The sequence below is a fragment of the Encephalitozoon cuniculi genome, chromosome IX (assembly GCF_000091225.2).
Source record: "Encephalitozoon cuniculi GB-M1 chromosome IX, complete sequence".
Classification (NCBI taxonomy): domain Eukaryota; kingdom Fungi; phylum Microsporidia; family Unikaryonidae; genus Encephalitozoon; species Encephalitozoon cuniculi.
Genome location: NC_003238.2, coordinates 196,225 through 220,262, shown reverse-complemented (window position 1 = coordinate 220,262; position 24,038 = coordinate 196,225). Strand labels below are relative to the sequence as shown.

At 45.0% G+C, this 24,038-nt stretch overlaps 19 protein-coding genes and 1 non-coding gene across 20 annotated transcripts; 9 read left to right on the top strand and 11 right to left on the bottom strand.

Annotated features, from left to right (window-relative positions):
• Positions 1 to 190: 190 nt before the first annotated feature.
• Positions 191 to 853, top strand: ECU09_1830 (uncharacterized protein; the record flags this gene model as incomplete). The annotated part of the gene is made up of 1 exon (NM_001415504.1): positions 191 to 853. The coding sequence occupies one exon, from the start codon at positions 191 to 193 to the stop codon at positions 851 to 853; it is 663 nt and encodes a 220-aa protein (NP_001402437.1).
• Positions 854 to 946: 93 nt separating this feature from the next.
• Positions 947 to 1,645, bottom strand: ECU09_1820 (uncharacterized protein; the record flags this gene model as incomplete). The annotated part of the gene is made up of 1 exon (NM_001415503.1): positions 947 to 1,645. One exon carries the CDS (start codon positions 1,643 to 1,645, stop codon positions 947 to 949), a length of 699 nt encoding a protein of 232 aa, NP_001402436.1.
• A 131-nt stretch (positions 1,646 to 1,776) lies between these two features.
• ECU09_1810 (uncharacterized protein) lies at positions 1,777 to 3,927 on the bottom strand (the record flags this gene model as incomplete). Its single annotated transcript, NM_001415501.1, has 1 exon — positions 1,777 to 3,927. The coding sequence occupies one exon, from the start codon at positions 3,925 to 3,927 to the stop codon at positions 1,777 to 1,779; it is 2,151 nt and encodes a 716-aa protein (NP_001402435.1).
• Positions 3,928 to 4,013: 86 nt separating this feature from the next.
• On the bottom strand, positions 4,014 to 4,298 carry ECU09_1805 (Sm-like protein; the record flags this gene model as incomplete). The annotated part of the gene is made up of 1 exon (NM_001415500.1): positions 4,014 to 4,298. The coding sequence occupies one exon, from the start codon at positions 4,296 to 4,298 to the stop codon at positions 4,014 to 4,016; it is 285 nt and encodes a 94-aa protein (NP_001402434.1).
• A 75-nt stretch (positions 4,299 to 4,373) lies between these two features.
• Positions 4,374 to 7,178, bottom strand: ECU09_1800 (uncharacterized protein; the record flags this gene model as incomplete). The annotated part of the gene is made up of 1 exon (NM_001415499.1): positions 4,374 to 7,178. One exon carries the CDS (start codon positions 7,176 to 7,178, stop codon positions 4,374 to 4,376), a length of 2,805 nt encoding a protein of 934 aa, NP_001402433.1.
• Positions 7,179 to 7,405: 227 nt separating this feature from the next.
• On the top strand, positions 7,406 to 9,508 carry ECU09_1790 (vacuolar-type H+-ATPase subunit I; the record flags this gene model as incomplete). The annotated part of the gene is made up of 1 exon (NM_001415498.1): positions 7,406 to 9,508. One exon carries the CDS (start codon positions 7,406 to 7,408, stop codon positions 9,506 to 9,508), a length of 2,103 nt encoding a protein of 700 aa, NP_001402432.1.
• A 141-nt stretch (positions 9,509 to 9,649) lies between these two features.
• Positions 9,650 to 9,721, bottom strand: ECU09_1785. The gene has a single exon. It is a non-coding gene; the product is annotated as a tRNA-Glu (tRNA).
• Positions 9,722 to 9,791: 70 nt separating this feature from the next.
• On the top strand, positions 9,792 to 10,622 carry ECU09_1780 (mevalonate kinase; the record flags this gene model as incomplete). Its single annotated transcript, NM_001415497.1, has 1 exon — positions 9,792 to 10,622. One exon carries the CDS (start codon positions 9,792 to 9,794, stop codon positions 10,620 to 10,622), a length of 831 nt encoding a protein of 276 aa, NP_001402431.1.
• A 30-nt stretch (positions 10,623 to 10,652) lies between these two features.
• Positions 10,653 to 11,591, top strand: ECU09_1770 (uncharacterized protein; the record flags this gene model as incomplete). Its single annotated transcript, NM_001415496.1, has 1 exon — positions 10,653 to 11,591. The coding sequence occupies one exon, from the start codon at positions 10,653 to 10,655 to the stop codon at positions 11,589 to 11,591; it is 939 nt and encodes a 312-aa protein (NP_001402430.1).
• A 24-nt stretch (positions 11,592 to 11,615) lies between these two features.
• On the bottom strand, positions 11,616 to 12,011 carry ECU09_1760 (uncharacterized protein; the record flags this gene model as incomplete). Its single annotated transcript, NM_001415495.1, has 1 exon — positions 11,616 to 12,011. The coding sequence occupies one exon, from the start codon at positions 12,009 to 12,011 to the stop codon at positions 11,616 to 11,618; it is 396 nt and encodes a 131-aa protein (NP_001402429.1).
• A 27-nt stretch (positions 12,012 to 12,038) lies between these two features.
• ECU09_1755 (uncharacterized protein) lies at positions 12,039 to 12,170 on the bottom strand (the record flags this gene model as incomplete). The annotated part of the gene is made up of 1 exon (NM_001415494.1): positions 12,039 to 12,170. One exon carries the CDS (start codon positions 12,168 to 12,170, stop codon positions 12,039 to 12,041), a length of 132 nt encoding a protein of 43 aa, NP_001402591.1.
• A 109-nt stretch (positions 12,171 to 12,279) lies between these two features.
• Positions 12,280 to 13,680, top strand: ECU09_1750 (uncharacterized protein; the record flags this gene model as incomplete). The annotated part of the gene is made up of 1 exon (NM_001415493.1): positions 12,280 to 13,680. One exon carries the CDS (start codon positions 12,280 to 12,282, stop codon positions 13,678 to 13,680), a length of 1,401 nt encoding a protein of 466 aa, NP_001402428.1.
• A 71-nt stretch (positions 13,681 to 13,751) lies between these two features.
• On the top strand, positions 13,752 to 15,419 carry ECU09_1740 (uncharacterized protein; the record flags this gene model as incomplete). Its single annotated transcript, NM_001415492.1, has 1 exon — positions 13,752 to 15,419. The coding sequence occupies one exon, from the start codon at positions 13,752 to 13,754 to the stop codon at positions 15,417 to 15,419; it is 1,668 nt and encodes a 555-aa protein (NP_001402427.1).
• Positions 15,420 to 15,535: 116 nt separating this feature from the next.
• Positions 15,536 to 16,351, top strand: ECU09_1730 (uncharacterized protein; the record flags this gene model as incomplete). Its single annotated transcript, NM_001415491.1, has 1 exon — positions 15,536 to 16,351. The coding sequence occupies one exon, from the start codon at positions 15,536 to 15,538 to the stop codon at positions 16,349 to 16,351; it is 816 nt and encodes a 271-aa protein (NP_001402426.1).
• A 58-nt stretch (positions 16,352 to 16,409) lies between these two features.
• ECU09_1720 (uncharacterized protein) lies at positions 16,410 to 17,621 on the top strand (the record flags this gene model as incomplete). Its single annotated transcript, NM_001415490.1, has 1 exon — positions 16,410 to 17,621. The coding sequence occupies one exon, from the start codon at positions 16,410 to 16,412 to the stop codon at positions 17,619 to 17,621; it is 1,212 nt and encodes a 403-aa protein (NP_001402425.1).
• Positions 17,622 to 17,662: 41 nt separating this feature from the next.
• On the bottom strand, positions 17,663 to 18,826 carry ECU09_1710 (NADPH cytochrome p450 reductase; the record flags this gene model as incomplete). Its single annotated transcript, NM_001415489.1, has 1 exon — positions 17,663 to 18,826. The coding sequence occupies one exon, from the start codon at positions 18,824 to 18,826 to the stop codon at positions 17,663 to 17,665; it is 1,164 nt and encodes a 387-aa protein (NP_001402424.1).
• Positions 18,827 to 18,898: 72 nt separating this feature from the next.
• ECU09_1700 (Vid27p-like protein) lies at positions 18,899 to 20,629 on the bottom strand (the record flags this gene model as incomplete). The annotated part of the gene is made up of 1 exon (NM_001415488.1): positions 18,899 to 20,629. One exon carries the CDS (start codon positions 20,627 to 20,629, stop codon positions 18,899 to 18,901), a length of 1,731 nt encoding a protein of 576 aa, NP_001402423.1.
• A 226-nt stretch (positions 20,630 to 20,855) lies between these two features.
• ECU09_1695 (uncharacterized protein) lies at positions 20,856 to 21,110 on the bottom strand (the record flags this gene model as incomplete). Its single annotated transcript, NM_001415487.1, has 1 exon — positions 20,856 to 21,110. The coding sequence occupies one exon, from the start codon at positions 21,108 to 21,110 to the stop codon at positions 20,856 to 20,858; it is 255 nt and encodes an 84-aa protein (NP_001402539.1).
• Positions 21,111 to 21,152: 42 nt separating this feature from the next.
• On the bottom strand, positions 21,153 to 22,472 carry ECU09_1690 (uncharacterized protein; the record flags this gene model as incomplete). The annotated part of the gene is made up of 1 exon (NM_001415486.1): positions 21,153 to 22,472. The coding sequence occupies one exon, from the start codon at positions 22,470 to 22,472 to the stop codon at positions 21,153 to 21,155; it is 1,320 nt and encodes a 439-aa protein (NP_001402422.1).
• Positions 22,473 to 22,628: 156 nt separating this feature from the next.
• ECU09_1680 (asparagine--tRNA ligase DED81) lies at positions 22,629 to 23,984 on the top strand (the record flags this gene model as incomplete). Its single annotated transcript, NM_001415485.1, has 1 exon — positions 22,629 to 23,984. The coding sequence occupies one exon, from the start codon at positions 22,629 to 22,631 to the stop codon at positions 23,982 to 23,984; it is 1,356 nt and encodes a 451-aa protein (NP_001402421.1).
• Between the last annotated feature and the right edge of the window lie 54 nt (positions 23,985 to 24,038).

Below are 24,038 nucleotides of genomic sequence, written 5' to 3'. Positions count from 1 at the left end.
TTGTCTAACTAACTGCAGCCTATCTTTTGCTGGATTGTCTCTATTTGTCTGCTTGGTATCGAAAGTCTTGGGTGTATTCTGGAAGTTGATTCGGAGGAGGCGCCTTCTGTAGTTTAAGATTGGAGAGGTATGCTACAAACAAATTTCATCAGGAACGCATTAATATAGCAGACGTGTCTCACCCTCTTAAATGAAGAGCTCCGCAGGGAGGACCATGAAGTATAGAAAGGAGATCATGGACACATGCATGAAGCTAAACCTGCCTCTTACTGTAAGGAGCACCTCCATACAAATATTTGACAAGACCGTCGGTAAGATGTTCCAAGAAGAAAAGGAAATGAGGAGCGTTGTATATGCAATAGTGATACTTGCTTCGAAGTGCGAAGAGATACATGGGAACATAGAGTCTCTTGTGAAGAGACTCCCGGAATCTGATAGGGAAAGCATTTTCAGCTATGAGTCTGAGATGTTTGAGGCTTTGGACTATAACTTCCACTTTCCCAGCCTGTATCTTAGAATGTATGGGGTGCTTGCAATGCTCCAAGAAAAAGGGCTTATCATGGCGGAAAAGGGAACTATGGAAGAGAAGATCTCGAAAGATGATGGCGATGAGATCTTCATTTACAATGGGAAGGAATGCATTGTTCCATCCATTGACAGGCTGTGGACATGTTCTGTGCAGAACATGGATAAGATACTTCTCTTGGACAAAGAGTCCTACAAAGAAATAGAACTGGTGTATGCAAGCTTACATTTTCCGTGCGAGATATTCGGCTCGCTTACCTTTCCCTTCAATCGAGATAATGTTGTGGAACTTCGAAATGTATGTGAAAACCCTCAATTCTCCAAATGAAATTCCAAGTCCGTTTGTGCCACGAAACGCAAAGTTAGAGTATCTAAAGATCTAGAAGAATAAGATCAATAAATTTAATTATGCTTTCAGAGCTCATCTTCTGCTAAGAAGTACTAGCTTGTTTGAGATTTCTTCAACACTATGGCTCGGGGGGATTTCCTTCCCGTTGCTAGACAGGACAAGACCGAAGTCATAGTATCTCTCGATGTAATCAAAGAAGTCTCCCACAGTCTGAGACCTGAGCATTCTGACCGTGACTCTCTTGCTCCCGATCATGACTTTGAATAATACATTACCATCCTTGGCTATTTCTAGCATGTCTGGTATGTTAACATGAGGAATTTCTCTGCTCGAATCTCCCAGACGCCTTCCTTCCCCCACAAACGAGGGCCTTGCCTTAGCCTCTGGAGCCTTCGAGTTCTCCCTGTATTCCTCATCCGGCTTTTCAGTATAGATGACCTCGGCAGTGTCTCCATGCAGTCCTAGTAGTGACGCATCGAAAGTTTTTTTTTCTAGCATTTCTCTAAGTCTAATGTTATCATCCACCGAGAAGTCGTAGAATTTATCTTCCACCAGGATCCCGTTCTTGTATTGAGTTATAGATTTTCTTGAAGGCCTTTCCTCGACGTATAGCCCACTTTTCCCCCCGGAGTACAGGACGTTTCCCTTCCTCCCAGCTATTTTTATGGCAAGATCCAAATTCCCCTGGGATTCATTTTCTGCTTTTCTTGCAACATCGTGTGAGCATCCCGTTGCCTCCATTATCTTCTTAATTCGAGCTTCCGAATCCATCACAATTCAAGGGACAAAACATTTTTATCAAATAGTTTCCATGCAGGCATTTGATATTTGAATCGTCCTGATTGGGCTTTTATGAAAAGAGAAATCCAATTAGCATTCGGTGGTGTGGTTTGCAAGGAAAGTCATGGTAAGTATCTTATGCTTTCTCCCTCGATGCTCAAGAATTCGCGCCCAGCCAAACTTTCAATCCTTTCGTCAAGTGCTTCCGATGAATATTCCCTGCCCATCAGCCTTCTGAGTTCATCTCTATCCAATACTCTCTTGTTCTTCATCTCCTTTATTATTCTACAGTCCAGAAGGTCTTTGCAGGATTCTGATTTGTCAAATCCCCTTGCGGCTTCTGATAGCCTCACCAATGGAAATGTGTCAGGAATCAACCGATTTCCAGAGCAATTCCCTTCCCAGTCCATGTTCAGGAAATATCTTCTTCCGTCAGCCCTCACCAGTCCATTCTTGACTAGTGCGCCAAGGTTTTCATCCCAACCCTTGTATATCTTTAAATCCTCGGCTGCTCTATCCTTCTCAGCTAGCTGCCTGATCATCAGGTACTGAGTCAGGGTAACTGTGGCTGCATGCCCCAGAATCTCAACCGAGCAGGATGACAAGAGGTCGTTCCATCTGATTCTTTTCTTCTTGTTTCTTAAGGCATCCTCATACTTCCCCTTGACCTCTTCTACATCCGGGATTCCAAGGCTAGTCCCTTCGTATCCAGGCCATTTGCATGCCCGGAGAAGTAGAACTTCGTGGCCCATAAATAACTCCCTTTCGGAAAAGTCCCTTATCATGCATCTCATCTTGCCTAGGCTGTTTCTACCAGGGTCAATCCCATCAATCAGTAGATTTTCCCAGTACATTGATACAGACGACTGGGAAATGAGCCGATTTCCCAGCCTGTTTTGTAGCGCCATTTCAAACGCTTTCTTGTCGTTGCATAGATCGAAAATCTCTCCAATTGCTCGGAAGATATTTGATAGGAGGTATTCTTTCCATACTCCTCCCTCAAGAAGAACTTCATCGATCCCCAATCTTTTCAAAACTCCTCTTGTCTCCAATACATCCTCTTCTCTGCTCCCTGGAATTTGAATTCTGTGGTCCATTCCCTCAATGGTAGTTTTCTCGATAGACATTCTTCCCCTCAGGAGGGAATCCGTCCACCCACAGATACACTCGACAACACGCTCCACATTGGAGTTTACAACATCCTTCTTACATCTTCTGATCCCTTCGCTGATTTCTTCATATCCATCATCTTTGCATTTCTCCACATCTCTAAACTTTAGATAGATCCAATAGTATCCTGTAATAAACCCATCGGCAGAGAGATTCTCGATTATTTCCCTACAATACTCCCCAAGGGCCTCCACAAGCCTTTTTTCTGAGTTGGAAATGCAGAAAAAGTCCATGCATAGTCTCATTTCATCCTCCCTGCACAGCATCCTAAAGATTTCCTCGTTTGTATATTTCATAACTACTCTTCTTATCAAACCAGACTCGACTGCATAAAAATAATCCTTCATATATTCAGCCTTCCTGTATTCATCAATAAGATCTTTTATGCCGAAAATCTCCACCTCTTTGTCCTCCACTCTTGAACTAAGGGCAGCAATCAAGCATTCGACGACCCTTTCCAGAAATATGCCAAAACATCCTCTGCTTTGGAGTATGTGAACTATTGCAGTGATCTGCTCTCTTCTGCAAAGGGATTCAAACCTTCTGGGGTCCTCCTCTCTGCCCGATGTTTTTTTCAGTATCGCAGGACTACTTTGACTTACTTTCTGCTTTTTATTTGGCGAAGATTCGTAATTTTCATAGCTGGACACGGCTGCTTCCCCGCCATCTCCTTTCCTTTCTATTTCCTCTTTCAGACTCCATGTCATAAAGGCGGTCAATCTACCCTCAACTCCCCGAACAAACCGCCTGAATAACCTTGAAAACAACCCTTCCATCAAATTTCTCCCAATCGGTGTAATTGGGCGAAACACCTTCTCAAAAAGATTCATAGTTCTGTCCCAATGACAATTAAACCCGTATAAGTACCTCCCCACATCTTCTAGTTCCATTTCGTTAGTTTTTTCTATGGATTCGTTCACAAAGGTCCTGGACACTTTCTTAACCTGCTTCAAACACTCCCTTGACACCCTAGTCCTAAGTGTGTGGTGCAGAAGCTGGTATATCTCTTCGCACGTAGATGCTGTGCTTCCATTCTTCAAGTACTCCATGACAAAGTTCTTAACTGCAGTCGATTCTCTTGACCGTCGAGTACAGCTCCCCATCGAGCAGATAAATGGGGCAGACCAGAATAAACAATAACAGATCTGGGAAACAGATGGTTTATTTCATTAACTCGTCTTCCAGGGAATCAATAGCATTTGTCAAGTATCATCCTGAGCCTACTTCCGGCATTTACTCCCTGCAATAGCTTAGCATCCTTATCAACAAGGATATATTTTATTGATGATCCTCGTATCGAACACACAGAAATACTGCTCAGTCCTGGATGGCTACTGAGTATCCTTACGTCCAGAAGACTTAAATTAAGATATGGATCTATTCCACCCAGCCTCCCGGATACATATACGCCGGCCTTCAGCATCACTGAAACCCGGCTTCCTATGCTGGATCTAAAAAACTCATAGAACAGCATCTTCCCCACCCAGGGGTGAAACTGCTCGAATGCCAAAAACAGAGTAAAAACCTAATGAGGACCGGGAACCCGTCTTTATAAGATGGACATCAGCCTCTTCAGTATTTCTATCTCCATCATCTTGGACCTACTACCCACAAGAACGAGATGTTTTCTAGCCCTAGTCAGCGCAACATTGAGTCTTTCGTTACTCTCCATCACCTCGCATTTGGAGACCGGGTCAAAGACAACTACAACCTTGTCGTCCTCGCTTCCCTGAAATCTATCAACTGTTTCTACAGCACAGCTTGTTTTTTCTCTTATCAGACCCACCTGCGCATTGAAGTAGCAGAGAATAGTACACTTCTCGAATGAAGAGACCAGTGACATAAAATCTATGCCTTCAGTGTCTATGAATTGAACCGTAGAAGGCTTCTTTTCGCCCCGCAGCTGATTCCCATAGAACAGGGTGTTTGACAGCCTCATTATCTCACTTCCCATTCTGTACTGCGTCCTAAGCTTAGAGTGGTCTTCCCCAAGAAGGTGCTCAAAAAGAGAGAGACTCAAATCCTTGGAGCTCCTAGAAAGAGGTTTTAGCTGAAGATGGTCTCCCACTATCACAAACTTTTTAGAAATGCTTACCGGTATCAGGGTTAGAAGCAAATGCATCTGGGAACCCTCGTCAATAACACAAAAGTCAAATTGCCTGTTTACGTAGATAGGGTCTGCAAACGAAAAGCATGTTCCGACTACCAATTCAATCCTATCAAAAAACAACCCGGCCTCTTCAACTGTTTTGAAAGAAACTTCTTCCTTGCCGGCCGCATATATTCTAATCCCATTCAACTTCTTTGTGATGTTTGCCAGAGCAAGATTCGTATAGCATATCAAGAGGACCTTTTTTTTGAGATATGCAAGGATCTTGATTAGTAAGCATATGAGGGTGCTCTTTCCTGTTCCTGGCATTCCATGTATGATTCTATAATTTCTGCAGTTTAGAGACAAGAACAATGCAGAACGTTGATCATCATTGAGTCTCAGAAACTCCTCCTTATAAACCTTGGGTATCGAAACTTTGTGTTCGTCAAGTACAGAGCTGGAGCATGAAGTCATCCCCTCCAGGTTAGAGAAAGTCGTGCCTCCTATATCGCCGCCTGCATTGTCTTCTTTCTTCCACCTCTTTTCTGCAGCACTGTGCAAAATGTCTTCATCACTATTAAGGCATTCGTTCAGCTCCTCAGTCAGCACCGAATCCTCATCTCCGGGGGTCTGCCTGTCGAGATCGCTTCTTACATCTAGCCCTGCCTTCTCCATAGGCAAGGTAAATCCTCCAACTCCCTCAGATGCACAGTATCTTGGATACGCAATATGAATAAGCGAGAATCGCATGAATCTGAAAAATATGTCAGAAGCCCCAAAAGATACGTACAGCCTCTCCTCGTGCTTGAAAGGAATCTCTTCACTCAGCCTCACCAGGACTCTGTCTCCATTGGCCTCCTCGATAATGCCCTTCGAAATTCTTACAAGGTCCGAGTTGAGTAGATTCAGATGTATGTTGTTGGAAGGAAGTCCACCTTGAAGCGTCAGCCCAATTAGGGTGCTACTTTGATATCTAAGTGTTGCCGGAATAAACGATTCTGCTGCCCTTGCTTCTTCCTCGTCGATTGCATCCAACTGCCTTCTTAGAAAGTGTGTCTTTTCTAGTGCCCTTATGCGGAGCAAGGCATTGCAGCTATAGTCTTCGCAGAAACATTCACAAGGTCCTTTTGATACAGCAATCCTGTTTCTAAGATTCAGTAGACTTCTGATTTCCTGATGTTTTAACTTGACTTCGACAAGCTCTCTAGCCGGAATATAGTACAGATACGGAAGAAAGTCTCTTCCAGTCTTTTCCTTCAGCATAAGGGCGTACAGCATCACCTGTGCACGATGCTCTGCCCTTCGCGACCTAGTACTTTTGATTTCAAGAACCGTGTCAGTTCCAACTGCATCTGCATTCCCCTTAATATTGAATAGAAGAGACATAAGTCTCTTCTCCGTTTCGACAACATCAAACCTCTGCTCCCGAAATAGATATATATTCTTTATCAGCTTCAGTGTTTCGTTGAGAGCCACCCTTTCATCAACCCCACACCTGTGCATTAAAATGACATTCCTGGAAATCTCTCTTTTTGCCTGCCCGATCAAGAAGTCAAGAGCAAAGCTTTTTTGGATCAGGGCCTTTTCCATGACCGAATGGACTATAACGCCAACAAGAATTCGGATGTCCGTGTGTGAAAACTTTATAGAGGCAATTCTGGAGTTCACGTAATGTCTATTTCTGCATGTTAGAGACTCACACAGCGTAGTGATTGCAATAGGGTCATCCTCAACCAGGAGATAGTTTTCTGTGTCAGTCACAAAAATCTTGCTCCTCTTGGCGCTTTGCATTAGGTTTTCTTTTTCATCTTCCATAGAATGTTCCTCCCGCTCAGATTCAAAAATTTCATCCAGGCATCCAATGTCAGATCCCTCCTCATCGCGCTCGTTGCAGCAGACACATCGGAGGACAGTAATCCTGTTATTTACATTGTACTCGACATCACACCATTCCCCAAACAGATGGCATTCGATTTTATCACCGATCAAAACAACAGAGTTCTCTGTTTTTCTGGTCTCACGCACAACGAACTTTGAATAGACAGAAAGCTCCCTTTCTCCTGCATCTTCCTTATGGTCTGTAGATGTAAAAAATGCATCCATGTCTGTTGATTCATCATGATCTCTATCCGAATGCAACGGATCTCCGGGTTCCTCGCTCCAAAAGTCCAGTGCCGAGACGTTCAGCCTTTCTATCTTTCTTGGGACCGTCCTTGGCTTGCCCTTGGGCTCCTCCCACTTTACTGAAGGTTTTCTTTCCATTTAGCGTAGCTGGGATTGGTATGGATGGGCTTGGTGAGCAATGGGCTATTCTTGGATGCGATCCAAGAGTGTGCCCCTATCTTACCCCTCATTCCAAAAATGGTAAAGGAAATACGTCCATGGCCATTTGTCCGATTTTTCTAGAGAGCAGAGACTCATAAATTTGAAACAAAGTAAATAAAAGCTCTTTCCTAATTATTGCCAGGGCAAGCAAAAACAAAGCAATCATGTTGAGGAGCGAAAAGATGTGTTTGGTGTCAATGTATTTTAGTAAGGATACGGCAAAGCAGACTATTGCGGAAATAGGAAGAAACGGGCTGCTCCACTTCAGGGATCTCAACAAGGGCATCAAGTCCGAGAATCTGCTGTACACCCGAGAGATAGCTCACATGGAGAAGCTCATTTCGAGGATGCAGTACCTAACAGGAGGCATTGGGGAGATTGAGGAGGGTGTTAAGCACAGCGACATAGACCAAGTTGAGGAGCAGGTCAACAAATTTTTCTCCAGACTGATCCAACTGAAGTCGATAAAGAAGGAGACCAATACGAACCAGGCCAGGCTAAAGGAGGACCTGTACATGCAGGAGGAAACAGAGAACTTTCTTGGGACAATTACCGAGGAGGCACATCTTGTCCAGTTTGACTTTATGACCGGGATAGTTGAAAAGGGAAAGAAGTTTCTGATAAGAAAGGTGCTCCACCAAGCGTTGAGAAGAAACCTGGTGATCAGGACAAAGGACGTGGAGGACGGGATAAAGACCGTATTTATAGTGTTTGCACATGGAAACGAGGCTTTGGAGAAGGTTAAGGACATCTTTTCTTCTTTGGGAGGAAGAATAATGGACCATAAGAAGTTCAGGGAATGCAAGCGAGGGCTACTGGAGCTAAGTGCGGCAATAAGCCAGATCCAGCAGATTGAGGATCACAACGACGAGGCAATAAGAAAAGAGCAGGAAAAGATCCGGCACTTTGCAAATACCTGGAGATACTATCTAAACAAGGAGATGAAGATATACCAGGCTCTTAACAAGCTCAACTTCGACTTTGACCGGGACTGCCTTGTCGGAGAGGCTTGGATTCTTGGAGATGAGATAGGCAAGCTGAAGCGGATCAACGAGCTTAAAGGAGACGGCACAAGCCTGTTTGCATTTGAGATTATGGAAAGCGATGAGATGCCCCCTACATACTTCAGAACAAACGCATTTACAGAGCCCTTCCAGGTTCTTACAAACACATATGCAGTCCCGTCGTACGGAGAGATCAATCCTGCAATATTTACACTATTTACATTTCCGATGCTCTTTGGATGTATGTTTGGGGACGTGTTCCACGGGCTACTGCTGCTCTTCTTGTCGATGTACATGATAAGGAACTCAAAGAAGTTCAAAAACTGCTCTGAGACTCTACGGATGGTTATCAGCGGGAAGTACATAATATTTGCATTTTCGCTTGGAGCCATGTTTTTTGGGCTTTTGTACTCCGACTTCGGTTCCCTTACCATTCCTCTGTTTTCCTCGAGCAAAGATAGCGGCAGGACCTACCCGTTTGGGGTCGACTACATGTGGCACCATTCTAAGAATGAGATGGTCTTCCTCAACTCAATGAAGATGAAGATGTCGATCATAATAGGGTTTTTCCACATGAGCCTCGGAATAGCCATTTCCTTCTTGAATGCCATATACTTCAACGAACCTCTGGAGATATACGGAGTGCTTATTCCGCAGACGATCATCTTCTGCTCCTTTGTTGGGTATATGGTGTTTCTGATAGTATACAAATGGCTTGTTACGTCTAACTACCCCTCGATAATCGGAGTTCTGGTGAACATGTTTACCAATCCGTTTATTGTTGCCGAGGAAATGTATCCTTACCAGCTGCAGGTGCAACTTTTCCTCCTTTTCCTGATACTTCTGTGTATTCCCTGGATGTTGTTTGGGAAGCCTGTCTATATGATGGCCAAGAACATGGTGAAGAAGGAGGAGATTTCGAGTCTGTGGATCAACCAGTTCATCCATGTTGTCGAGTTTGGCCTTGGCCTTATTTCCAACACTTCCTCGTATCTTAGATTGTGGGCTGTTTCTCTTGCCCATGCCCAGCTTACCAGGGTTCTACATGAGTTCACAATAGGAAAGGAGGGTTTTATTGCGCCTGTTGCACTTTCTGGGGTCTATGTTCTTGGAACTGTTGTTCTTCTTATTGGAATGGAGGGCCTTGGCTCGTGCCTTCATGCAATGAGGCTTAACTGGGTTGAGTTTCACTCTAAGTTCTTTAGAGGAAGGGGATACCTGTTTGAGCCACTTGGATTCAACTTACCACTTGATGATGAGTAAGAGCATAATACCCTGACACTTCTTAATTACTCCTGCAGGTATGAGGAGAGCCTTCTGATGGAAATAAATTGGATTTATATATGCCTGGGCGCCATGGCCTGATTCCTCACTCTGAAATTTCTTTTTGAAGGTCAAAAGAAATTCCCTACGGGGGAATCGAACCCCCACCTCCTGCTTGAAAGGCAGACATCCTAACCGCTAGACCAGTAGGAATTCTATCTATATAGAGACGCCCATCGTAGCCAATGGTTATTAGCATTGGCAATACAGAGCCCCATCCGAGATGGTATACTTGGCTAGATCTCCTTTGAAAGTAATACTCTTCGGCGAACACGGGGTTCTGTCTGGAGGAAGATGCCTTGCAGTTGCAATAGACGTATATGGGTATCTAGCAATGAAGTCTTCCTCAATAAACAAGGCCATCATTATCGATACGAATGGAAACTGTGTAGACTTAATCGAGAAATATAAGTATGCCATTCCTGGATTCGATGCAATTCTTTTCCTGGAAACGCCGCTGGGATGTGGACTGGGAACAAGCGCAGCCATATCCCTCTTGATGTCGTATGGCAAAGCTCGAGGCCCAAATATGCTCCGGGAGGCCTATGCAATGGAGAATACATTCCATGGAAAGTCCTCTGGCGTCGATGTGTCAACCTGCTATAGCGGAGGCCTAATTTCTTTCAAGGAGGGTGTGGTAGAGAAGCTTTCTGTCGATCATCTTTCTCAGTTCAAGATACTTATCTTTAATAGCCAAATATCCAAGAATACGGAGGCTGCTGTGAGGCTAGGAGAGCTCAACAGGGAGCTATATGATGAGATAGGGAAGGTTTCTGAAGAAGCATATTGGCTACTACAAAGAGAATTCACTCTGCCGGAGCTATACAAGCTCATTAGAAAGAGCCAGGATCTGCTGGATAGGCTGGGGGTTTGCCCAGATGAGATGAGGAAGGTGGTGAGTAAGATGAGGAAGCTTGGAATTGAGGCGAAGATAACGGGAGCTGGGTGTGGAGGGCATCTTGTAACAGTGGTAAAGAAAGGTCAGCAGATTCCTGGCTGGAGATCGGTATCCATTGACCATCAAGGATTTCACGTTTTCGGTACCGAACTCTGATGAGTCTTGAGTCTTGGGATCCAGCACCCCATGTCCCCAACAATCAAAATACCTGATGCACATCTCGAGTCGATGAGCATTTGTAATGAATGTGGGATAGTGTCGTTAAGCGGCAAAAGGACTTCGGTGATTGTGAAATATAATGGCGACCTTAGGATTGTACAGCGAATCCTTGACGAACATCCCGAGGAGAGCTTCGAATGCAGCGAGATCCTCAAGATGGAAGATGACGTCTTTCTGGTACTTGGTGGCCGACTCGGAGTCATAAAAATACTGAATCTATCTAAAGGCATGTTTACTGGCTATATCAGGGCCCATGGGGGATCCATATCTGCGATCAAAGGGTACAAAGACAGATATGTGCTTAGCTGCAGTGAAGATACAACAGTAAAGATGTGGGATATCTCCGAGATGAAATGTGTCTGTGTGTTTGGTGGTTACATGGGACACAGAGACCATGTCTTGTCAATAGATATAAGTGGCGACCTGAGATACCTAGCATCCGGTGGAACAGACTGCTCAATAATGGTGTGGAGAATCCCTTCGTTCCCAAATAAGCTAGAATGCGTAACCCCTGTTTATTCGTCCACAAGGAACCATAGGTTTCCCGTTCAATGTGTTAGGTTTTATGGAGAGCTCCTTGTGTCCTACTCAGGAGAAGGTAGGATTTGCGCTATTCTCCCGAAGTACGGAGAAGCGAGGCCCTCATTGGAGGAAACGATAGCTGGAGAGATCAAGCTGCAGAACAAATTACTACGAAAGTTTGATGTGTGCGGTGATATGCTGGTGGCTCTACTAGAGTCCCAGGACATAGTCACATTCAACCTGAGTAATATTGAATCCCCCTCGCAGTCAACGATATTGAAATCCATTAGGGGAAAAAGAGTGCAGGACTTCTGTGTGGCTGAGGACAAGATACTTGTCTTGCTTGAGAATTCTTGTCTTATGGTGATGGCCATTTCCTGGTGACTGGAGTACTATAGTTGACTAAACTTATATTTTGAAGTTTAATATCTTCTTTCGAACCTCCTCTGCAACTCTATTCTTATTTCTTGTATGATCGTTCCTAATTCTCCTGATCTCAGACGCAGCCTCCATTCCTTTGCCTCCATTAAGGATTTGGTTGATTTCAAGATGTATACTGCTGATTGTTTCTATTAGCTCTTCATGGCCGGGAGGGAATGATAGCAGCTCAACAAATGTGGAAAACGAGAGATTAACAAGCTCCCTGAGCTTACTCTTGTCAAACTCTGTGGATGAAAATGATGTGTTTACAGGTGTACCGCTAACCACCTCATATCTTGTACCGAAAGATGTATACGAAGATGGTATTTTTGGTGGCGCCTTCTTCTTGAATTTTGGAGGATTTGGCCAGGAGAATACCTGCATTTGGGGGAAAAAAATCCTCGTTATATCTCACTCCTGGTCTAGCCGGGTCCTGAGTATGTCATCAAGAAGAATTGGATCGAATCTCCAGTTGATGACTTCGTCACTTACAAACGAGTCAATAAACTCCTGCTCAAAGCTCTGGCGCCTTTTGTTTCCCATGGGTGAGAATGATGGCAGAAACAAATTGGGCAAGACACTGCTGGACCCAGCGTCAGGGATGCACAAAAGCACATCGCTCGAATTCAGAAAGGAGGCCGGCCAAGTCCTGATGATAGACGACAAGCACGCCAGTCCATCGGAAGAAAGGCGTTCTAAGGTAGGTGGTTTCCAGACTTTTGTGGTAAAGATAGTAATCCCCAGGATAGATCCAGGGCCTAGGGGTGCCTTCTTTACTTTTACCAATACAAGCATAAGAACAGAAGATGATCCTGCCTTAAGATTCATTCCATACATGCCAGGCACATCCGGGTTTATCAGCCTTTCGGAATTTAAGGAGATGGAGTTAGTGAAAGGCTTCTGTGACCCTGGTGAAGGAGATATAGGGCAGGTACTCCGAAAGGAGCATGATCTTGGACATGGAAAGGACCATCGAATGCCTGAGAAGTGTGGGTGGGATGATGAGCTTTTAATGATGAGGAAGCTATTTTGTAGTGTGTGCTTTATTTTTGGATGCAAGTGGCACTCTAGAACAGAAGGCATCTGCATCAAACCTGTAGGATTTGAGAAGGATATGCTGAATGCACATATTGAACCCTGGGGCGTCTGCGGGGATGTATGTAAGAAAATGAAAGGTCTGTGCTCAGATACCGCAAGAAACGGTCTGGAGCGGGATGCCTACGATGCCCTTTGTAGAGCCTGCGAGGAATCTCAGGGATATGAATGCATAGCCTCGCTACTTTTCTATTTCAGATTCAGGAGATATGTGTCGTGTAAGAAAATAAGAGAGGCCTCCATGGTTCTAATGGGACGTCACAGGTATGTGGTAGGGAATAAGAATAGGTCAAATGTGGATGTAGCCGCGTTCTTCACTCCCTGCGACCATCCTGGGAGCTGCACCGAAGGAAATGGATGCACATGTATTTCTAACAGGACCAACTGTGAAATGTCATGCCTCTGTACAGAATGCAGAAACTTTTTTATGGGATGCAGGTGTCCGGCAAAATGCAACAGTAAGTGTGCATGTAGGCAGGCATCCAGAGAATGCACGCAGGTATGTTTATGCAAGCAGTGTGGAAATAAGGATCTACAGATGGGCAAGGCAGCACCAACATTTGTGGCGCCCAGTAGAGTGGAGGGATATGGCTTGTTTGCTAAGGAAAAGATGTCGAAGGGTAGGTTTGTCATCGAGTATGTGGGAGAAATAATAAGCAATGAGGAGGCGGAAAGGAGAGGGACATTCTATGATTTAAGAGGGTGCTCGTATCTGTTTGACTTATACAGCAGGGAGGGGAAGGCGCTGTATGTCATTGATTCTAGATTCATAGGAAACAGGTCTAGATTTATCAACCATTCCCAGAGGAACTCCAACTTATATGCATTTGTTCTAATTGTAAACGGGGTCCGGCGGATTGGGTTTTATGCAAGCAGAGACATATGTGAGGGCGAGGAGTTGCTTTTCGACTATAAGTACAGTGAAGAGCATAAGAGAAAGCACAATATAGCCGATTGAGCACAAATGTGCAACTCTGCTCCTGGGCAGAGCAGATCCGGGTTAAATATGTCTTTTTATACCCTGACCTGATGATAGGGATAGAGAGAATCGAAGAGGTTGGCAATTCTGATGTGAAAACACTCCTTGTAAATGATGAAGTGGTTGTGGCAGCGGGGAGAGAAGGGAAGATAAGGATATACGACCACAGGCTTGAAGGACATGTGGAGATTGAGCCTGGACAAGGATACATCAACTGCATTGCGATTAGAAATGGGCTTCTGTTTGCTGGGTGCCAGAATGGAAGTATAGTTGTGTATTTGATGGATGAATGCCGGATTTCAAGCGGGGACAGAGAGAAAAGATCCCAGATTAATCCCTTTGGATTCCTAAGGAGGCACTCTTCCAATGTATGCTGTCTGGATACAATGGAAGATCTTGCTGTCTCCAGCTCGTGGGACTGCACAGTAATCATTTGGAGGCCGGAGGACATGAGCAATGAAAGGAATGGCCTAGTGCAGACGATTCCGCATCCTGCAGTTGTGTGGAGTGCTAAGTTTATCAACAAAAACACTATTGTAACTGGGTGTGGCGATAAGCTGATTAGGATTTTTAAGGATGGAGCTCTGGCCAACACATTTAACTACCATCTTTCGTATGTCCGAGGTGTGACATTTCTGGACAAAAGCATTGTTTCTGTTGACAACGAAGGGATAGTTCTCAAGACGTCGCTGGATGGAAGGATTTTGAGGCACCATTCTACAAGAAACTTTATGTACAGCATATCCTCCAATTCGAGCGGTGATGGAGATATAGTGATATGCACTGGGGAGAATGGAAAAGTCGTGATATTTGACAAAGACCTCGAGGTGGTTCAGGAGATTTCGGTGCCTACAACATCATGCTGGGCAGCCACCAGATGGAATGATAGAGTGTATGTGGGGGGAAGTGATGGAAGACTGTATGTGTACTCCTCAAGTGTCTCGGACGAAGTTAGCGAAGCTCTGGAAAGGATAAGAAGCGATCGAGCAGGGCTGCCGAAGGATGGAGAGTTTGTCTCTGACGGGGAGAAGTTTAAGGTCGCCGATGGGTCTGTATATCAGGAGGTCAATGGAGAGTGGGTTCTTCTTGGAAAAGGGGAAGAGGCCAAGCCCTATGACAATACATTCCAGGTTGAGCTTGAGAATAAGTACTATACCCTTTCATTCAACAACGATGAAAATGTCTATGAGGTCGCTGAGAAGTTTCTGAGAAAGAACAAGCTTCGGGATGAATTCCGAGACGACATTGTTGACTTTATCAAGAGGAACTTTGTCTCTCTTCGAGAGTTCCGGATGTATTCCAAAATCAATGTAAATGGCGTTAAGACCATGCTGAACAAGGTCAAGGAAGAGCATCAATGTGTATATCCATATATTTTCAGAAATCTTGAGAGCCCAAAGGTGGCAGACAATGCCGAAGTCGAGAAAGAGATAAAGAGACTGATTGAGAACGGGCCTATGTTCATGGCGCTGGATCTGATAAGATACTTTACAGCCCATAAGTATAGTTTTGACCTTTCTTTTCTGTCGACATTTGTTCCTCGGGATAAAAAAGAAGCGATTACGTTTGTAAGACTTCTCAACAACCTGTTTGCCGACCCTCCCTTTAATCTGGAGATATTCTACCACCGTGTTCTGGAACTGAAGGACCGTGGTGTTATTGAGGGTGAGGTTCTCGATGATTACTTTGTAAACAGGAGCCTGAGAAATGGAGCATAATACTTTCTGGAGACTGTATCCATTATCTGCTAATAAAAAGCCTTATCTTGATGATGAATTGGTTAGAGTGTTTGCACGGGTCTTGAATAAAAAGCTCGCCAAAAGTGCCCTTTTGAATGGACTTACTGAAGAAAGCGCTTAGGGATCCTGAGGCATGCCAAATGAGCCCAGAGGAGATAGTGGTTGGCGGGAAGAAGGTTCCTCCCAAGCAGATGGTCAAGTTTAAGGGAACCGAGACGAAGGAGTACACCTTTGAGCAAGTTCTATTCTACCTACTGAACAGGGACAAGAAGTATACGGTGTATATGACCTTGTGCAGAGAGAGCGGAATAGGAAAGATATACTACACGGACCAGAAGATTATTGTCGAGGAGATTGAAAACTTCAAGGAGACGTCTATTGCAGCCAGGATTGATGGGCCTGACTTCCGATACATTGGGCTCCGGGACTACAGCTACTTAGGCTACCTTTGTAGAAAGGAGGACGAAGGCAGGCCTACTATCTACTATGCTATAGTTCCCCAGTCTGTTTCTTCGCCCGTGAACCTGAGTAACATCAAGGAGTTCTTTGAGGAAGGGAAGTGCTCTGATGGAATCCGCATTAGCGAGGTCGAGAAGGTAGAGTTGGATCTTGATGGTTTCAAGCTTGTTGCAGTGGACGATGTAGGAGGATTTACATCGGAGGACTGGAAAAGAGTTGTATGCATATTCCTCGATGGGTCCAAGTGGCAGACGGGGAGGTGGAACATAAGGGATGTGGGGGAGATATTCAACACGATACCAACTTTCTATTTTGCCAGGAGAGGGACACAGAGCAACCTCTACATGAGGAATTACAATGCCACCGAGATTGGCGTCCATGACGGAAAGGTGGGCAGATCCAGCCTTAGTTCAATAAAAGAAAGAATTAAAGGTTGTATTTTAGGGATCTGATAGAGTTGGATTAAAGATGCTTTGTGGGTTTTTATTTGTCTTTTCCGAACCCATTGAAATGAGGGTTTCTTTTCCTGTCTTTACGCTGCAGGCGAAGGCTGGATTTGTCATAGTCGGAGGCGGAGGAGGAGAAAAGGAGTTTGGGAAGACAAACGGAATCAAGGTCCTGGATGCTCTGTGCAGCAAAGAACTGGCACACTACTCGACGGACGACATCATTGTAGATATAGGCGTCTTCAGCTCTGAGGACGAATTTCCTCAGGTGGGCGAGGATGACATGTCATGGGACGAATACGACGAGGAGAACCCAGATAGTCTACATGGTGGAAGTACCAGTGCAGACGGCCCACACCATAAGGACTCGTCTTCCAATGATAAGAATGCAAAAGATGTGGCGGAGACTAAGGACAGGCATCCAACATTGTATCTTGCTGCTTCGGGAGAGAGGTCTTTCTACCTGCTAAGGCTTTGTGACAATGATCTTGCCTTGATCAAGAAGGTGGACAAAAAGGTGTCTTCACAGTTATTTGTCAAGGATCTATATGCCGTCAGTGACAAAAAGCTGTATGGATTTCATGATGTTGTCAGCTCGCCTAACTCGCTAGACGATCTTCTGAAGCCCGAAAGAAGAAGGAAGAAAGCAAATGGTTCTCTACTCAGTGACGAGTCTTACGAGGAGTATACATACAGGCCCTTCAGAAAGGACAGGAGGATTGTATTCAAAAGGGAGGAGGGAAGATCCGATATAGTTGGAAACTGGGAGAGGTTCTTCGTAACCACAGGGCTGGTTCACAAAGTTGTTCATGAGGGTGAAAGATATAATTTTGTATATAATTCCAAGAAGTACTCCTACGAGAAGGAGATCGGGGGGATAGTCTACACCAATGGAATGCTAGTCTATTACCTCAAAGGAAAGGATTCCGTCTTGTATTTCCAAGGAGAGCACGAGAGGGTCTACAACATTCCAAAAATCACTGCAATGTCGTGCGAGGGCCGATACACAGTTGTTGGGACGGCAAGTGGCCATGCTTATCTCTTCGACAAATGTGCTCTGAGTGGAAAAAGAAAGGTTTACGATGTTCCGATAACAGCAGTAGGGTTTATGAATGGGCAGGTTTATTTTTCTTCTTTAGATGGCTTCGTTGGGATGCAAAGAGTATCCAGAGGGTACATCGCGCCCTGCCTGGTGCTATCCATCATCATCTTCATTCTCGCAGTGCTAATATCTGCGATTTCAAGGTCAACCGGACTCTCCTTTCTGGGCAAATAAACTCGATGCTTGAATCTCGGTTATGAGCAGTAGGGCGAGCATCAGCCCCACTGATCGAATACTAGCCGCTTGGTCTCCACGACATCTGGAAACTTTCTCTTGAATATTTCGAAGATCTGTCTCTGCATGCCCATCTTCCCACACACATAAGCAATGCATTCTCCATCAATGTATTCCCTGATTTCATCAGCCTTCATCATCAAGTAATCACCGACGTAAAGTCCACTGCTAGACTTAACCCTAGAGATCTTTACCTTTCTGCTAGAATCTATCAACCTAGAAATGTCATCTTCGTCGTTTCTGAATCCATATATAATCCAGATCGTCTGGTGTGTCTGGAGGTTGGACACAAACGACAGAAAGGGTGCTATTCCCGTTCCTGTGCATATGGCCAGTATTTTTCTGCTGCTGTAGTCCATTCGGAAAAGAAAGTTTGTCCTTAGACACACCCCAATCTCTTCAGTCTTAGACTTAATTACAAGGTCGGAAACATGCCCATACCTTACGAATCTATCAAAGATCTTACTTGTTATTCCAACAAGAATTTCGGATTCCCTCCCAACTTCATTTATCAGGGAAAAGTATCTGGGCTTTACTATCTCGCACTCTCCTATAACCTCTTCCAGCGCAGGCTTGCATTCAAAGGTTCTTATGATATCAATGGTGTTGTTCCATCCCCTTCCTATCCCAAGATAGTCCGCCGTTCCTTCTTTGGAGCATAGATATTCAATATACCTTCGATTTGTTTCAGTGCAGCTCCTGGCTAGATTGAACAGCAGCGACTTCTTCGGAAGGCTTGTGAAGTCGAAGTGATGCTTGAAAAAGTCTCTGATCATTCCTGTGTAGTTAAATGGGCTCCTGCCTGTTCTGTTAATCTGGCATCCAAAATCCTTCAACCCAAGTATTTCCATGATCTCGTCCACCAAAGCATCATTATTTGGGCATAGTATCCCAATGGAGTCTCCTGGTTTGAAGTCAAACTTCTTATCAAGCTTCATGCGGTAAACCTCCCTCCAGTCAGTTTTGAGCTTCTCAACCTCCACTATCCTAGCAGTATGGCACTCGACATTCTCAATGGATGGAAAGACAAACTTCCGAGGTAAACTGCCAGCATCAATAGGCGTTATTTCCACCTTATTGAAGGTGTTTGGCATGCTCTTTGTGTAGTTTTCGTTATACTCAAATCTGACAGGATTGAACTCCATGGCCCGGGGCTGTATAATGTCCTTTGAAATAGAAGCAATCAAAAACTCATTTATTCATCAGATAAATACACATCAACCCCACATCTTCCTGCCTGGCCTCTTGAGGTTCCGGACATTGACTTTTCTTATGTCATCGGGCATGGTCACAATAACATTGCTATCTTCTCCAAACTCAAAGTTATCTGCAACAACCAGATCACTGCACTTGGCAAGCTGGTACGAATACAGCTTGCCATTGAGCACGTCATCTAAGTTCCACTTGACCACATAGCTCCCGGTGCTTGTTATTATGCTGTTCTCAGAGGCATCGGTGCTGAACTTTGCAGGTGTGAAGTCTATCTCTTCGTTGATGTGCGCCAGATGCTCAGGCTTTAGCTGGAGTCTCTTTGGAACGGGTTTGTCCCTTCCAACAGGCTGCCTGTAGTCTCCTGGAACCGTCGTTAGCATCAGGTAGTTCTTGCATGTGCAAATAATGTGCTTTCCATTGCTTGTGACATCTATGTGCTTGATCTCGTCTCCAAATCCCGGAAGAAGGGATTTTGCTCTTTTATCAATTCTGTCGTAGAGCCTCAAGTCCCCTCCTCTACCTGCTGCAACAACATGCCCAGAGCTTGTGGCCATTCCACAGTTGAATTTGTTCTTCGTCTTGTAGTCCTTGGACTCGACAACTTTGCTTCTTGCCCGGGGATCAATCCTGAACACAGAGTAATCGGAAAGTCCAACAAGAGAGCCAGTATCAACCAGTTTCTGCGAGTCGAAATAGTCGTTCACGTCCCTCTTCAGATCCCACGTCTCAACAACCTCTCCTCTTTCTACATCTAGCTTATGCAGCTTGTCTCTTTCACCCCCGTCCAGATAAATCAGCGAGGAGGAATTGTCATGCGTGATTATCTTCTCGATATCGTCATCCAGCACATCCTTAATGTTTGCCTTGAATTCCAGCCCATCCTCTGTGTTCCTGAACACACCCACAGACTTCCCTCTTGTAATAAAGGCCATCTCATCCCCCACAACAAGATGCTTGTTCTTCTCGTCAGCTTCCCCAAAATGGTTCTCGAGCTCGTCATCATCGCAGCTCTCATACTCCTCAACCTCCTCTTCGTGCTCAGACTCATCGGGATTGTAGTTCTCTATCTCCATCTTTTCAAAGTACCGCTCAGCCTCTTCGTTTCCTTTTTTTTCGTTGTTGACATTTCTGTAAAGACACCCAATGTACTTGCTGAGAAACTCAAGAAAGTCGAGGTTGTCCAAAAACCTCAATGAAAACGTATGGAAAACCCCGTCCTCCATCACAGACCACACAAACGTTGTGTTTTTCTGGTCCATGTAGTACTGGGTCTCCGTCCTTATCTCCTCGAAATGAATGACATCGTCTCTTGTCTCTATTCTGATTAGAAACACTTCATCCTCAACAATAACCACTTTCACGTGCTCCTTAGCCTCTTCAAATCTCCCCGTCGCCGTGTTATACCTCGAGTACACGCCATTTTTGCTGTAAAGAGTTCTAGTCTTCCTTATAAAGGGAATCATGCTCTTGCAAAGAAGATCCAGAGGCTTGTTGCTTGTAAAGAGATATTTCTTCTGCTTGTGAACAAACCACAGGGCTTTGTTGTCGTGCTCGGCTGACACAATCTCGTGGAGCTTGAACGCCATCTTGCCCTTCTTCGACACAAACGAAAGCTCATCTTCAGATGCTGATGCCGAGCATCCGTCCATCAGAACCTCCCCTCCGCTCCAGAGATCTCCAACCAGGCTTTTCATTTTCACGCCGGAAAGCATCTTCTTTATTCTACCAAGAACCATGGGCTATAGGAATGTCTTTGATAAATATCCCGAACGGGAGAGGCATGAGAAAAGGATAGACTTTATTATCCAGGAAAACATGCCACAGTAATCGACTACAGCTATCTGATATGCAGTACTTTCTTTCTCCCGCCTGTAGCATATTCCACAGACCCCTGTTCTAAGGCATCGTCGTGTTTCAGCATCAGCATGTACGGGTTTTTAGCTGCACTCGCGCCAGCAGGAGTCATATCCAACTTGAGTCGTCATAAAACATATTGTAGATATCTGTTTGCCTTTTAAGCACATCCAGTAGCTTGCCCTGCTCCTCCAGATACCTCTCAATCGCCCTTTCGTCTTTCCCGTCGCAGGACTTGAGCTTGATATCCTTGAAATCGTCTTCAACCTTCCCGAGGAAATAACTCCCAAATGCTGGAGACTTAAACCGGCAGGCGACGGACCTGAGATCCTTGTAAAGGTTGCTGACAGATTCCGGAAGCATCCCGAGGGATCAAAATTCTCTTCAAATAAAACACTCCTCACTTCAATCAGACATGGTCTTGTCGATTATTCCCTTAGCTTCTGCGAAGTAGTTGAAGACGTCGTCCTTAAGCCTGCACAAGGCCGACTGAATCGCCGTTATATCGTTAGCATGCTCATTTCTTCTCTTCACAAGCTCGTATTCAATGCTTTTGGTCAGCCTTACGTTCTCTTCTATTTTCCCTCGAATGGAGTTTCTTTCGTCAGAAACAACTCCGTAGTTGCTCTTGAGCTTCTCGAGTTTCGCCGATATCTCCTCCGAGCATCTCTTGTCGTTGTCCTGGAGATTAAATATCTTGGACTCAATATGAGAAATCTGTCTGCTCACATGGTTCAGCCGGATCTTCAAGGCATTGATTCCAGAGTCAAGATTTTTCATCTGGACCTCTAGCTCAGATATCTCTCTGTTCGTTTTGTCAATCGTCTTGTCGGCCTCTCTGTTCGAAATGGCTAGCGTAATCGCCTTCATCGTGTCTTCCTTGAGCACCTGCATAAACTCAATCTTCTCTTTAAGCCCTACTCTCTTTACCTCCAGCCCCTTCATTATCTCACTTTCCTTGGCAATCAGGCATCTCATCTCGTCAAGTAGCTCCATAAGCTTCGTTGGATCACTCACAATCTGCGTCTTCAGACACGTTATCTCTTGGTTGAGATTGAGCACCATTAGCTTCAAAGAGCTTAATTTGTCACTGTACTCGTTCCTTTCAGTCTTGCTTCTTTCTGTCTCCTGCACCAGGGCCCTCTGATGCCTGTAGAAGTCCTTCAGCTCAGACTCGAGCAAGGAAATCTCTTCTTCAACCCCCTTTGCCTCTTCAATGCTCTTCCTTGCATCTCTTTCGCATCTCTCCAGCTCCTTCTTGGCATTGTGGACCTTTTCGTCAATCTCGTTCTTCAATAGCAGCTTTTCGTCGTTCATCTGACACACTCTCTCATATACATGCCTTTTGTTGTCCCTGAACATCGAAAAATTCACTACAACACTCAGGATCCCAATAAGCCTTCTCGAGTCGGGCACAAGGTCTCTAAGCCCAAAATTATCGATCCCTATCCTCTTAAGGAAGCCAGACATTCGTTTCTGGAGAAGAATGCACGACAGGGACTCCTCAAACGCCTCAATGCTCTCCCCGGAGTTTATTCTAGGCAACAGATCAGATGTTTTAACTCCGCAATACACCTCTAGCAATACCTCGTAGATTCTTTGGGTTGATTGGGGCGTTGGCTTAAGGATGTCACTTGCCTTGATGTTTATCTCCATCTCGCTGAAGTACTGCATTATTTCCTTAACCGGAAGATCCGGAACTGCATAAACATTCCTTTTCTGCATCTGATGGGGAAGGTTTCCAGGACTTTAGACCTTAAATTTTTTATCGTGTGTGCATGCTCCCAATATTGGAGTAAACGATACCTCCCTGGGATTGCAGATGGGTGGGTAGTGCCCACATGCATAGACTCGTTTAAAAGTTCTCAAAAGCAAGCCCCTATGTCTGAGAAGGTTGAAAAGGAGATTGGAGAGCAGATCACGAAGCTGGATCTTTCGGAATACAGGAGCATCGAGCTATCAAAGCTCAGCAAGGAAAACATTGGCCAAAAGATCCGGACATTTGGATGGGTTGCGAATGTAAGGTCCCAATCTACCATAACATTCATTGAGCTATATGCACATTACAGGACTGTGAAGTGTGTATATCAGAAGAAGATGCACCTGACGATGTGCACGTCCATGACTGTCTATGGGACTGTGTCGAAGAACTTCGGGAAGAAGGATGCCCATGAGTTTGAGATACAGGTCGAAGGAGTCGAAATATACAACGGGGCTATAGCCCCGTCCTTCCCACTGAACGAAGACTCATCTGTAAACGCCATACTTACCAATGGACATCTGGGGCTCCGAACAAAGAAGCGCCAGCTGTTCCTTAAGGCCAGAGGACACCTTCTGAAAATTATCCGAGACTTTTACTTTGAAGGGGAGTACACCGAGGTCACACCACCCACGATGGTCCAGACTCAGGTAGAGGGAGGAAGTACGCTTTTCAAGCTGGATTACTATGGCGAAGATGCCTACTTGACGCAGTCGTCTCAGCTTTACTTGGAAACGGTGGTGCCTGCTTCCCACCGCGCATACTGCATCATGCCGTCGTACCGAGCTGAGAAGAGCAGGACAAGAAGGCACTTGAGCGAGTACACTCATGTTGAGGCGGAAATGGCAGACATTGATCTAGACGGACTTATATCATCCATCGAGGCCTTAGTGTCGTACTCGATGAGGAGATTTTATGAGGAGATGAAAAGCGATATTTTGAGTGTGTTTCCTGAGTTTGAGTTTCACAAAGTTCCAAGGACCCCCTTCAAGAGAATCAAGTACTCAGAGGCAATTGAGCTCCTGAAAAGCAAGGGATACAAGAAGGAAGACAACACTGACTTCGAACTCGGAGACGATATCCCTGATGCTGCAGAGAGGTACCTTGTTGAGGTTGTGGGGGACGGATGTCCTGTATTCCTGACCCATTTCCTCGTAGGGCACAAGCCTTTCTACATGAGGAAGGACGAGAATGATAAGGGTTTGACAGAAAGCACTGATCTTCTGTTTCCAGGAATTGGAGAGATTCTTGGGGGCTCGATGAGGCAGGACACCTATGAAGATCTTATTGAAGGATTTAGGAGAGAAAACATAAATATCGATCCGTACTACTGGTATCTCGATATGGCGAGGTTTGGCCCGTGCAAGCATGGAGGATATGGCCTTGGGTTTGAGAGGTTCCTGATGGGCCTCATGAGGTACGAAAGCGTTGATGAGGCAACGCTCTATCCAAGAAAGGTTTCGAGATGCCAGCCCTAGATTGAGGCGGGCCTTTCCTGTGGCCACTACTCCACTAAATGGTATGTGGAAAAA